Raw genomic sequence first — 12696 nt, 5'->3', positions numbered from 1 at the left:
GAGGAGCTCATTTCCTGTGAAGCTTCATCAGCAGGCCCGACCACTGACTAACAGCACTCCCCTGTGGCGAGCCTGCATTGTTACAGTTTCTGACAGTCCTAATGAGACTGTCAAGGCCAATATCCTGCCCAGCTGAAGTCTTCATCCATTTATCTATGAGCCTGTGTGGATTTGTATTTATATATGCATCATGTGTATCCTCCATCTTGCAGACAACCAGGACTAAAGTAAATGTATAAATAAGCAGGTTTATGACAGGTCTTATCTGACTGACAGGTAAAGCAGCCCACCGCTACTCTAAATTGCACACCACCTCTGCTTTGTAGCAGATCTGAACTTATTATCCGGAGATGTCTTTGCAAATACATCTTGCCTCTATGATTTCGGCAAAAGCTATTTTTACTGCTGTAGGATGTGTGCCCGGTTACGCAACAGAACCATTCTGTGCAATTTTGGTTCGGGGCAAAGAGTCATCAACTTTCCAAAATAACTGGATGCTTTTATGCATTCTGCAAGTGCAAGTCATTTAAGAGATGAGCCATCAGTGTTCAGATGGACAGATTTCAGAAGTCCCCGGGCTGCAAGACGAAGATTAGTCTGGGAAATAAATGAAAACAAATAAAAGATGCATACTAAACTTGCTGGAAGGCGATTCTAACTGCAAGTGCATTGGCTGTAATTTCTGGGGTGCTGCAGAGACGACGAACTATGAACTGAATAGTTTATGAGATAATGTTTCCATTGGCACATGACAAATCTCTCATGGTACTGTAGAGATCGCTAAGTGCTTTTGAACGGACTCTTCCCGGTATTTCTAATATTTAAGGTATTGTTTGGGAACGTGCTCAGATGACAATGTATGGCCAATTGGAATACCCCGTTCTTGCTACTTTCATGTGTCATTGCAGCTTGTGAATCACAGTGATCTTAAAGCTCCTAAAGTATTTCTCTATAGACCCTTTAAGGGCCGACATCACAATAACGTCAGTTTATTAGCAGGATGCAAAACATGACTTTCCACCACAGGGCTGTAGGCTACATAGGAGTCTTAAAATGTCGTCTTGTTGTGTTATTGGGAGCCAGAATAGCTCAGAATAGACAGAGTCATGGCTCAAAACTTAAATTATCACATATGTCAGTCAACAAAAATGAAATGACTGAATACATCAACACATTGTCACTCTGACCTCGTCACATGTCTAGATTTGGTCATAAACAAATTGCACTCAGCTGCGAAACTTTATGGGCATGACTGCCCTGTAATGTCATTACCACACTATCTTTTGTGAATCAGACCTTGAGACGGGGCATGGTGCTATCAGCAGCAGTGTTTTGAAGTTGAACAGAGTTTCCACTGATCCTTAAAGTGTTTCAAATGGGATTTTCGGTATCAAAGGTCATAACATTTCTCACAAAGTCATATTTTTTAATTATGCCAGGTCTTAAATTTTGAGGCGATGCCTAGTTGCACGAGAAATATCTCTCCAGGATTCACTAGCCACCTGCTCTCATGAAGGTAACAGGATTATGCAATATTAACAGTAGGCTACAGATGATCCTCAGCTAAAGACAGTTTGTCAGGGGGGGTTCAGATAAGACACAAAGTCTTCTGTTATTTCTATTAGTTGCTAGTATCCAACTCTTTTTTTTAGTGCAGAGCTGCAACGCCCAATATGTGACATGATGAGGAGGAGTTGACTTTTAATTTGGTGACTGTTTAGCCGGAGTTTGCAGATTTAATGGACTGTTAAAGTGGATCAGAAGTAGATATACTATTTATTTTCTCTTCACTAATGGTGCTGTGGTAGCTGATGTCTGAGGTCCTCTGTAGATGCTTGTGCAGCTCAGAGACTTGCCATACAGCCATCAGTTTGTTGCAGGCGTTTTCCCAAACAGATGCACTGGAATGCATTTATCAGAAACTGGAAATACCGACACAGAATCTTCGACCTCCAACTTGCGATAGATCGCAGCATAACTCTCTGCGTTTATCACTAACAGCTACTCGTTTCACATACAAATCGTCATGTGATCTGTCTTTTATGGTAAAAATACTGAATAGAGCAGATCTACAGTTTTATGTTTTATTAACGAAGTCAAGAACTCAGCTTATCTGCTTCATCATGGCTGTGTGGGTTTGATGAGACTTGATTGATAACACAAGGTAACAACCCCTGCATGTCATACGATTTTGATTTAAATGCTTGAGTCACTGGTTCATGGAAATATGTGACTGTGATGTCACATTAAAGAGAAAAGTGTCTCTCAGATAAGAAAGCTGAAGCTGTTCTAACTTTGGAAGACAATGTTTGGCTAATGAAGGAATCCTTGGCTCATAAGGCCCTGACACACCAAGCCAATGGTTGGTCATCGGTCAAAGTTGGGCCATTGGTGAGCATCTGCTGCCCTCGTCAGTGCGGTGTGTCCTGCACCGTTGCCCCTCATTGGCCGTCAGCTTTTTTTTTTTTTTTTTGACTGATTCAACATGTTCAACATTCAACATGTTGAAACAGTATCAGCGACAGCGGAGCCTGTCAGCAAATGAAAGAACTCTGACTGTCAGTTCAGCTCAGCGCAGGAGAAGAGAAATGAAAGTGAGGAAAGTAAACAAAGTTAAGAGGCAGTGAGATCAAAACAAACTTGTTACATAAGGTAAGATTGTTCGTCTTTAGCCACTGAGCTCTTTCGCAGAAAGGTTTCATGATGGTTTGTGTTATCGTTCACCGGCACACTGTAAATATGCTCTGTTCTTTCAACATTGGACTGAGTTGTTAATATGCTAACATGCTAACTATCGTCAAGATGGTTTTCCAGCCCGGTCTCACTCCGAAGTCGTCGAAATCTGGTGCTTGGGCAGTGACTTGTGGCATCAGAAACTAAGGAAAAAAAGCATCCTTTAACGTTGGCATGATACACCACCTGTTTCTGTTATAGTTTAACGGCGCCCGGCAATATCACAGGGAAACGTGGCGGGACAAGAATGAAAGCTAAGGCAGTGAAAGTCAGAGTAGGGCGGGTGGCAGGGGTGGTGGATGGGTCCAACAAACACCGGCTTTCACCCGAGACAGCGGTGTAAGATTCTAAAGCTTTTTTTTTACTAAACCTAAACATATGTGTTTGCTGTTTGTTTGCCTTTAATAATGTCAGTATTCCTATAAACAAGACCATGGGACTTATGTGAGCACAGAAATGTTTCATGGGAGGTTTTTCTGACTATGCCACCATTACATTTCCCAGCTAAGGTGGCCCCAAGGTTCTCAGCCGGCCTGAGATATTAAATCACAACACATGATTTATAGCTCGCCGACGTATTTGCAATAAGACTTGCAACCCCCTCCTGCAACCATCAATCCACAAGTGTGACCATTTGAGTGTAGAAATGACAGTCAAAGGTGCAGCTTGTGTTGAAATCCATACAGCACATGTGTTACATTTACAGAGAGTTCATACAGTAATGACACATGTCCCAGTCTCACCTCGCACGTCTCAATGACACCTAAATGATGTGAGCTTTAAGAGGCACTGGCCAACAGCTCCATCATTTATCAAAAGTTTTACAAAGTCAACCAAAGCTTGCTCCCCTCCAATGTTAAAGTTCAGTTTGAGGGGAGATCGGTCACTTTAATGTAACCCCCCTGGCGGTGACGATGGGAGAGAGGAGTTGGTAGGGAGTCGATGATGTCGGGGGTGGAAATGGTCAGTGGAAAGGTGAGGAAGATGACAAGGACAGAGGGAAAGTGTGGGCGATAAAGAACAAGGAGAAAAGGGATGAGACGAGGAGGAAAAGCCAGGAGGGTGAGATAAGAAGAGAGGTGGGGTGGAGAGGGAAAAGGGGCTAATTGAAAAGAGGAGGGGAGGGCCGGTGAAAGGAGAAACAGGGCTAATGGCCGAGCCAACAGCTGGCTCACTTGGATTAGTGTGGAGCCATAAATAAATGTGTGACAGCGATAAATATAGTATGACAGGTCATCAGCACAGTTAACCGTGTCCCCCAAGGACACTGCTGGCAAAAGGGGCCATAGGACATGGGGACTGACCAGTGTCTCACACACCGTGACTGATGAGCAGCTGATTGAGGTTCAGCGTACCAAAAACTCCCCAGAGGAGAACAAACACAGAGAAGGTAAGAGTAGACGAAGACGACCTTTAACCCGCGCTATATGAAGCGAACACTGAGGGATCGAAGACAGCAACGAGGGGATCTATCAATCACCCGGGGTGGAGATATATTGGTTCTTATATAAGGTGACAGTGATCAAGCCTATCAGGGGTTTAAGGAATGATATAAAGTGCAATGCTTCTGAGCTGCCTCATGGGCAAAAAAGGGCCATATCATGTCCAAAGTGCCTTTGACAGAATTTTAAATTCCTGCTGATGTTGGAAAAATAGTTCAAACTTGTAATACAGATTTATAGACCCTTTTAGGGCTGACATCACAATGACGTCATTTCATTAGCTGGAGGCAAAACACGACGAGTCTTAAAATGTTGTCTTGTTGTGTTATTGGGAGCCAGAATAGAAGGAGTCATGGCTTAAAACTTAAATTTGATCACATACCAGCCCCCACTGCCCGTCAACAGGAACAAAGACAGCTACGGTTAAATGTGATAAGACGAAAAGACTGGACGGAGGTGATAATCAAAAATGCTCACATGTGCAGCACACACTTCATATCAGGTTAGGGAAAAAGTATTTCCTGTTGTAGGGATGGATAAGGTTATGTGTATTAAGGGTTATCATGTCCACCTCATTAGAGATTGGGGAGGTATCGAGAGGAATGTTGGATTTCTCTGTAACACTAATGCTTAATTAGCTAACGTTAGCTTTGATAGCAAATCAAACCGGAGGACACCGTTCAAGTGTCGTCCTCCTTTGTAAGACTGGCATAGTAATCAACCACAAAGCTTTCTGTGACATCATCCATCCACTGAGTGAGAGCATACGGGTCGGCCAGTCTGGTCCCGTTGGTCAGTGTTTACTTATTCAAGTAAAACTCACGGTCCCAGAGTGAGTGACCTGACATGGTGCGTTCGTAAATTCAGTCTGACGCTCTACACTAAAATGAGACCCTGTTGGTCGAAGAAACGGAGCGTTATATTTTTATATGAATTAACAAATGGTTAAGTTAATCACTTGGCGTTATCCAGAGCACCGCGCTCTCCCACTGTGAGAGTGCGGTGCTCTGGATAACCAAACAGTACGTTCCAAAAGTGCTTCAAATTTGCGAATGGTCCAGTTTGTGCTGGAGTGCGCTCCGGCACTCAGAATAGGTATTTCTGAATGCACCACTCACATCATCTTCCTCCATTGTCTAAAACAAGCCAACAAAACTGCTAGCTGGCACTAACTAATGTCTGTGAAAAATTGTTTTCCCTCCAGCAAAGCCCCGCCCACCAAAACTATTACAGTCTGATCATCCATTTTCATAACTGATCAACTTTTGTTTAAACCTAATTAATGTCCTACATGTTTTCAGTTCCTCACTACGACTGTTCCATAAACTCACTCCTTTAACTGAGGTGAGCAAAACAAAGTTTTCTTCATGAAGTCAATGTAACACAGGGTGAGTCATTGATATACAGACAAACATCGTGGGGGACGTTCTCCTTTAACATGGTGAAGGAGAAGTTGAACGTATCATCCAGCTTGAGATTCATTATCAGCTTTAATTTGGGAAGTATGACTATGCTTGATTTAATTTAAACCAATGGGATTATACAAATACAATGTGTCACTGATTTAAATGGTCAAAAAGACATTTATGACTGCAGAGAGAAAACAATTTAGAACAACTGGCTCTCTCAGTGATAGTCGGGGGAGGCCCTGTCAGTCTGAGGTACTGTGTCAGCACATAATAATTGTGTTTAGCAGAAAGATAAAACATAAATAAAGTCTTTATTATCTCAGGTCAGACTAATCATTACAACTAATGGCTCCATTCAGAGTCATACATCACATAATAAAACAAGGGGATTTTAATTGTTTTTCCTGCTGGTGATGAAACTAAAGACTGTTGCAGATTGGTTTGTAATGAGAGCAGCTCTCTGCGATCTCTGCCAGACTCTGTGCTGTCTGATAATACTGGATATGAGGACAAATGGAGCAGCTCTAGTAGACACATTTGGTGATCTCTGCTCACATAAAGCTGCTGATACATCAGCTGGAGACAGTCTCAGGTGCAGACTCTCTTGTGCTAATATTAAATAGATACAAATGTTATTGAGGCAGAATTCTGAATAAGAAGTTTAGGAAAGTTTAAAATGCTGAACAGTGTACAAGTATAGAAAGGTGTTCTTTGTTGGGGGACTAAACTTTCCCCTACTGTATCTCAACAACTGAGTTCTTCTACTCTGTAAAAAGAAGAATATCCTAACACTAACATTGTGCTTATGAGTAGAAGCATGCGTCTACTCATGGATGTGACGCTCGTGACAGCTTGAGATATAAACATTAATGTCGTCCTCCTCGAATGAACTGTAATGTTAGCTAGCTCAGTGGTGCTAGGTGAGATAGCAGTAGATGAATGTCTCCTTCTGTGCAGTGATACAGTTGGTGGGTGTAGTTTGGTAGAAAGAAAATAGTTCCTACGTGAAACTGCTCACAACAAGGTCTGTGGATTATCTTGAGTAACCAGGTCATGATTTCTGGAAAGAGACATTGCTGTTGAGTTTTTCAAATTAATTTCTTTATTTTTTGGCGCTTTGAGCACCACAAGCTGAGTGCCATCTCATTATACTAGAGAGAAGGCTGACATCTCTACTGCTGATATCTCCAACACTCTGCAACTCACACCAAAATCTAGACTGATAAATAACACAACAGGTAAGGGGAGAAATATGTTTTGTTTTGGGGGTTTTTTTCATTTTGGAGTGAACTGTCCCTTTAAAGAGCACATCCTTATCAAAATCTCTCTGTAAACAAATTAAAGTTAGCCAATACTGTCATCAGATCTTTTAAACTCTTAAATATTGATATAGGTATCAGCCTAAAAATGCAGTATTATTATCATCCATTTTGTCTCTTTCTCAAGCTTAACAAGAGTATTTTAATATAGCCATCGACAAAACAGCTGCAGCTGGAAAAAAAACAAGTATTTTACAGTATGTGGCGTAGAGGTATAGGTATGACTTCTCTGAAAATTTGCCAAGAGTGTGAGCTGACCTATGTTCAGAGAGGGGACAAAGCAGGAGGCTCACTGTGGAGCTGTGCAAGCAGGAAAAGCTGCTGAGGTGTTCTAACTAAAAGGCCAAGTTCAATGTCATGCTGAATACACCACTCTGGGTAAAATACTGTAGTTTGACATTTTGAGCTCACTATTTTCAATGTTTTTTGTTTTTTTTAACTGATACTTTTGTCTTGTCAGTCAGCAGCTGTGTTTTATTGGTGTGAATGCTCTTGAATCAGCATTCCCTGTCATAAAACTGAGCACATGACACATGGTGCCAGACAAAGCTCCACCTCTTACATTACATCATCTGAGACAATCCAGGAAACAGGTTTGTTTCTATTTAGTTGTCACTGATAAGAGACACTCCGGTGGACAGAGGGTAAGATTTACCTGCATTACAAAGCTGTGACTTCAACCAAGGGTGGACAGCTACAGGACGGACGAGTGAAGTGGTGAAATATTTCAACTACAACCTGCTGCTGATTTTAAAACGCTCAAAGACTCAAAGTAAAAGTAACTCTCTGCTGTGTTTTTAGTCACACTCAGACATAAAATGGCTTCCAGATCAGAGGAGGATCTCTGCTGTCCGATCTGTCACGATGTCTTTAGAGATCCTGTCGTTCTGTCGTGTAGCCACAGCTTCTGTAAAGACTGTCTGCAGGACTGGTGGAGAGAGAAACCAATACGTGAGTGTCCATTTTGTAAGAGAAGATCTTCAAAGGACCGCCCGCCTGTTAGTCTGGTATTAAAGAACCTGTGTGAGGCCTTCTTACAGGAGGGAGACCAGAGAGCCTCAGAGGCTCTCTGCAGTCTGCACTCTGAGAAACTCAAACTCTTCTGTCTGGAACATCAACAGCCAGTGTGTGTCGTCTGCAGGGTTTCAGAAAAACACACCAACCACAGATTCAAACCCATCGATGAAGCTGCACGAGAACGCAAGGGGAAACTTCAGAAAACTCTGGAGCCCTTAAAGGAGAAGTTAAAGACTTTTCAGCAAGTTCAAGTGAAGTTTAATCAAACAGCAGGTCACATGAAAGTCCAGGCGCAACACACAGAGAGGCAGATTAAGGAGCAGTTCAAGAAGCTTCACCAGTTTCTAGAAGAGGAAGAGGAGGCCAGGATGGCTGCACTGAGGGAGGAAAAGGAGCAGAAGAGTCAGATGATGAAGGAGAAGATGGAGGCTCTGACCAGAGAGATAGCAGCTCTTTCAGACACAGTCAGAGCCACAGAGGAGGAGCTGAGAGCTGAAGACATCTCATTCCTACAGAACTACAAGGCTGCAGTGGACAGAGTCCAGCAGCGCCCCCCACTAGATAATCCACAGCTGCTCTCAGGAGCTCTGATAGATGAGGCCAAACACCTGGGCAACCTGACCTTCAACATCTGGAGCAAGATGAAGGACTTGGTCTTCTACACTCCTGTGATTCTGGACCCAAACACTACTCATCGGAAACTCATCCTGTCTGAGGAACTGACCAGTGTGCAACATGGACAGAGACAGCAGCTTCCTGATAATCCAGAAAGACTTGAGGATTATGTCACTGTCCTTGGCTCTGAGGGCTTTAACTCAGGGACTCACAGCTGGGATATCGAAGTTGGAGACAATACATCCTGGTCAGTGGGTGTATTAGCAGAGTCTTTCCGGAAGAAGCCCCAGAAACAGTATGGATCATGGGAAATGTGGTTCTACAGAGGTGAATACTCGGCACGGTCACTACCAGGTCCATTTACTCCTCTCCAAGTGCAGAGGAAGCTCCAGAGGATCAGAGTGAAACTGGACTGGAACGGAGGAGAGCTGTTGTTCTCTGATCCTGATACTAGCACAGACATTCATAACCTAAAACACACTTTCACTGAGAGGCTGTTCCCATACATTAGCACAGTGGACAAAGTCCCACTGAAGATATTACCACTGAAGGTCTGTGTGACAAAACAACAGGAAACAGATATAAGGAGGACATTAGTGGAAGAAAAAAAGTTAATAAGTACAGCAGAAAAAAATGAGTGAAAAATGAAAACTACAAACAATTGTCTTGATGTGAGTAAAGGCCCAGACACACCAAACCAACATCAAAGAACTAGCAGCGGCGGACTGTTGCAGCGCACTGCAAAGACTACAGTCAGCGGCCAGCTAGCACATAGTAGGAAATAACTCTCCATAGCTGCAGGTGATAGCAGTTAGTCTCTATTCATCATTAAAGAAGGAAACGGTAAGACCAACAGCACAGGACGGATTTAAGATGCTAGTTAGCCAGTTAGCACATTAACAATACAATCTGATGCTCAAAGAACAAAGTATATTTATCGTGTGCTAGTGAACAACAGCGCAAACAATTGCAAACCCTACAGTTCGAAAGGCGACGTTTAGAGAGCAAGCCCAAATAAGCAACTCCACTTTAGAAACAAGCCCAAAAAACTGCAACCTACTACCAGTATTTGTAAGCTTTAAACAAAAAAACAAGCCCAAAGTCACGGCTAATAGGTGGACCTGGCAACCCTACGACTTGTCCTCCTCACATTTCTTCCGTCCTCTTGCGTGCTGGAAAAGCCGTTTCCTCAAACTGAGTTTTTCTAATACTCTGAGCACTTACTTACACCACACTTTCCAGTTTAATTCCTATCTATACAATTTTACAGAGCGGTTTGTTCATATAATTCAGAACCTGATTCACCTAACACTTTACTTATTAAAATTTGGCAAAAATTGTTTTTTTTCTGTGGCTGTTGACCGTATTGTCTGATTTATGGAGTGACTGTAAAAACCTTTGACTCTAATATGTTAACATTAGGGATGCTCGATAATATTGGTACCTCATCTGTATCAGCCAATATCGGCTTTAAAATGAACATGCACTGAAAAGCATTTTATTTCATGTCTCCATCAGCTGGTGGGCCATCACTATAGGAGTATGCATGCATAATACGATGTTAATTCCACTACAGAAGAGACTTGATGGTCACTTAACTGGGGGAAAAAGTGGATACATCGATATCAGTATTGGTTATCCGTCAAATGAATTGTTATATATCGGCATATCAGATATCTGCTAAGTATCCATTATCGTGCATCCCTAGTCAACACAAATGAAACAAGAATTTCAAACCAGACGTTATCCAATGTTCAGATTTCTCTTCTAAAATTTATGCAAATAGGCTCATATTTAAAAGGATAACCACTTGCTTGTTTAACCTAAATTTTCAGAGATATTGTTGTTGTTTTGTTATTGTTGTTACCTGTCAGCTGATTTAAATTATTCTAATTGTTTTATTTTTTATTTTATTGTTTTATAAACTGCAGTGACTGCTGTACATGTTTCTTATGATCTGGACACACACTGAGAGTGGATCTGTCATCTGCCATATGAGCATCATTAAAAATATAACAAATCAGGACAAAAGAAGAAACACAACCTGTTTCACACAGAGATCTCTAAAAATTATTTGGATTTTTTTTTTATTATTATTCTAAATCTGCTTACATTTTTAAACTAACAAATATGAGATGTTGATGGGTTTTGGATGAGAGGAACACCAGGTCCGCTGTGTTTGAGTTTTGGTAACTTAATCACTTGAAACACAGCAGCATTAACACTGTTGGTCAAATCTATATTTTTCAATTTTGTGCGTTTTCCAGACATGTACTACCTGCATACTTTGGCTGTAGAAACCATATGCTTTTATTCAGTTTTTTTCTAAAATGTATACTTTTTTAAATATTAAGTTTTTTTCAACAACTTTCCTACATCAAAGTAAATGGGAGAAATCGTGTTTAATCTACTCCACTTTGAAGTTCTTCAGTTTCTTCATACTTTCAGCTGCAGAATTTATTTAACCAAGAAACAGGTTACAAGAATTTGAACTATTAAACATGTATACTAATCAGAATCAGAAATTATGATTAGTTACAGTTGCTCCGATGTAAAGAATATCGAATTAATTAAGTATGAATAAGTGTATGAAATAAATTGTCAATTTAGAGCAATAAATGAAATAAAGTGGAAATGAAATGTGCATACCATGTTTAACACTAAGAATATAAAAATGTTAAAATAAAATGTATGTCATCACTGTTGAGGCTGTAATGTGAAAAATTTATACTATATTATACATTAATATTCCAATACAATGTCGTTCAGCGCCCTTCTTTTCAGGTAAATACATTTCAGTTCCCCACTCCATAGGGAAATGCTTTGGTTTGTTACAAAGTGTTCAGCAATGCAAGTTCAAATGTCTGATATTAAAACAAAGCATCTCTTCTTTCAGCCCTTTTAGAAAAGTCCTGTCAACTCCCAGCTTTTCTTTTTCCAGGTCTTTTAGCAGTGCAGAGCAATGCATTTGAGCTTTAAGATCTTTCAGACAACTTCAGCATTTTCAGCAATTCATTAGAATTTATTTCAGCAGTCAGCATTCACGTGCATTTTCAGCAGGAAATGCATTTTCTAGTTATCAACCATCTGTATATCTATATGAGTGTATTCTCTGGTGGACAAACATCATGCTTGTATCACATGAAGTGGCCCACTGAGGTCGAACTCTTATCAGTGAACTCCAGCACGTGTACATCCTGCTAACAGAGCCTGACTATTGGTAAAAGGATAAAAGGCTCGGCAATAACTGATAAATGTTTAAGTTTCACGGTGATTTACCTTCACAATTTTCTCAGAGCTGGTCCACAATAATCACACAGGTCAACTCGATTATGATTTTATCCAGCCTTCTGTTGTGTTTAGGCTACATTTTACATGTGACATGCACAGTAATAGGTTTTTAATCTGATAGAGCGGAGAGCAATAATGCACACATAAGCAGAACCAGATTCAAGGTTAAGATTGCTCACTGTCACCATCCTGTGGACAGAGATAGAACTACACTCCCTGCAAACACTCCACAAATATATACAAATTTATGTATATATATATATAAATTTTTAATGTGCCACCGGTGTATACGTACGACCATGGAGACACCTACACCTGACAAGTCATTGACAGGGTGCATGATCTGATCCCATCGCACATACATTTCCCAAAGCCGTCTGCCTAACCCTCCCCTGGCTGCATAATTACACACTTTAATTTAGCAAAATTACAAAATGCATAATTCATCAGTAAATTTACTCAAGGCATACAGCACACACATCCGTGTACTTCTATCATTGTGAGGACCCTCACACAAAATGCATTCCCTAACCCCTTTTCCTAACCTGAACCATCACAACTAACTGCCTAACCCCACCCCTTACCTTAACTTTAACCAAATCCAAATTCTAACCCGAACCTGAAAACCAAGTCTCAACCCTCAAACAGGCCTTTGAAGGAATGAGGATGGGCTGAAATGTATTTTGGTCCCCACTACGTAGCAAGTACACACACACACTTATTGAGACTCTAGAACAGCTGAACAGTGGAGTAAAAACCAAACAGAAGATGTGGTATAATATTTTATTCTCATATTTTATGGAATACAAAGCCCCCAACCCCCCCGCCCCACCCCCACCCCCCAAAAAAGTGTGCACATCAGATCTGGTG

General features: G+C 41.1%; 1 protein-coding gene across 1 annotated transcript; it reads left to right on the top strand.

Moving 5' to 3' along the window:
• The first annotated feature begins 7537 nt into the window (after positions 1–7537).
• On the top strand, positions 7538–11141 carry LOC125901587 (zinc-binding protein A33-like). Its single transcript, XM_049597306.1, has one exon. The coding sequence runs from the start codon at positions 7722–7724 to the stop codon at positions 9174–9176; it is 1455 nt and encodes a 484-aa protein (XP_049453263.1). The 5' UTR covers positions 7538–7721; the 3' UTR covers positions 9177–11141.
• Positions 11142–12696: the final 1555 nt, after the last annotated feature.

The sequence above is a fragment of the Epinephelus fuscoguttatus genome, linkage group LG15, assembly GCF_011397635.1.
Source record: "Epinephelus fuscoguttatus linkage group LG15, E.fuscoguttatus.final_Chr_v1".
Lineage (NCBI taxonomy): Eukaryota > Metazoa > Chordata > Actinopteri > Perciformes > Serranidae > Epinephelus > Epinephelus fuscoguttatus.
Note: the sequence above shows the minus strand (reverse complement) of the source record. Positions and strands in the feature narration are given on the sequence as shown.

Coding starts and splice junctions, on each gene's coding strand:
- LOC125901587 (XM_049597306.1), top strand. CDS start 7,722: ATGGCTTCCAGATCAGAGGAGGATCTCTGCTGTCCGATCTGTCACGAT.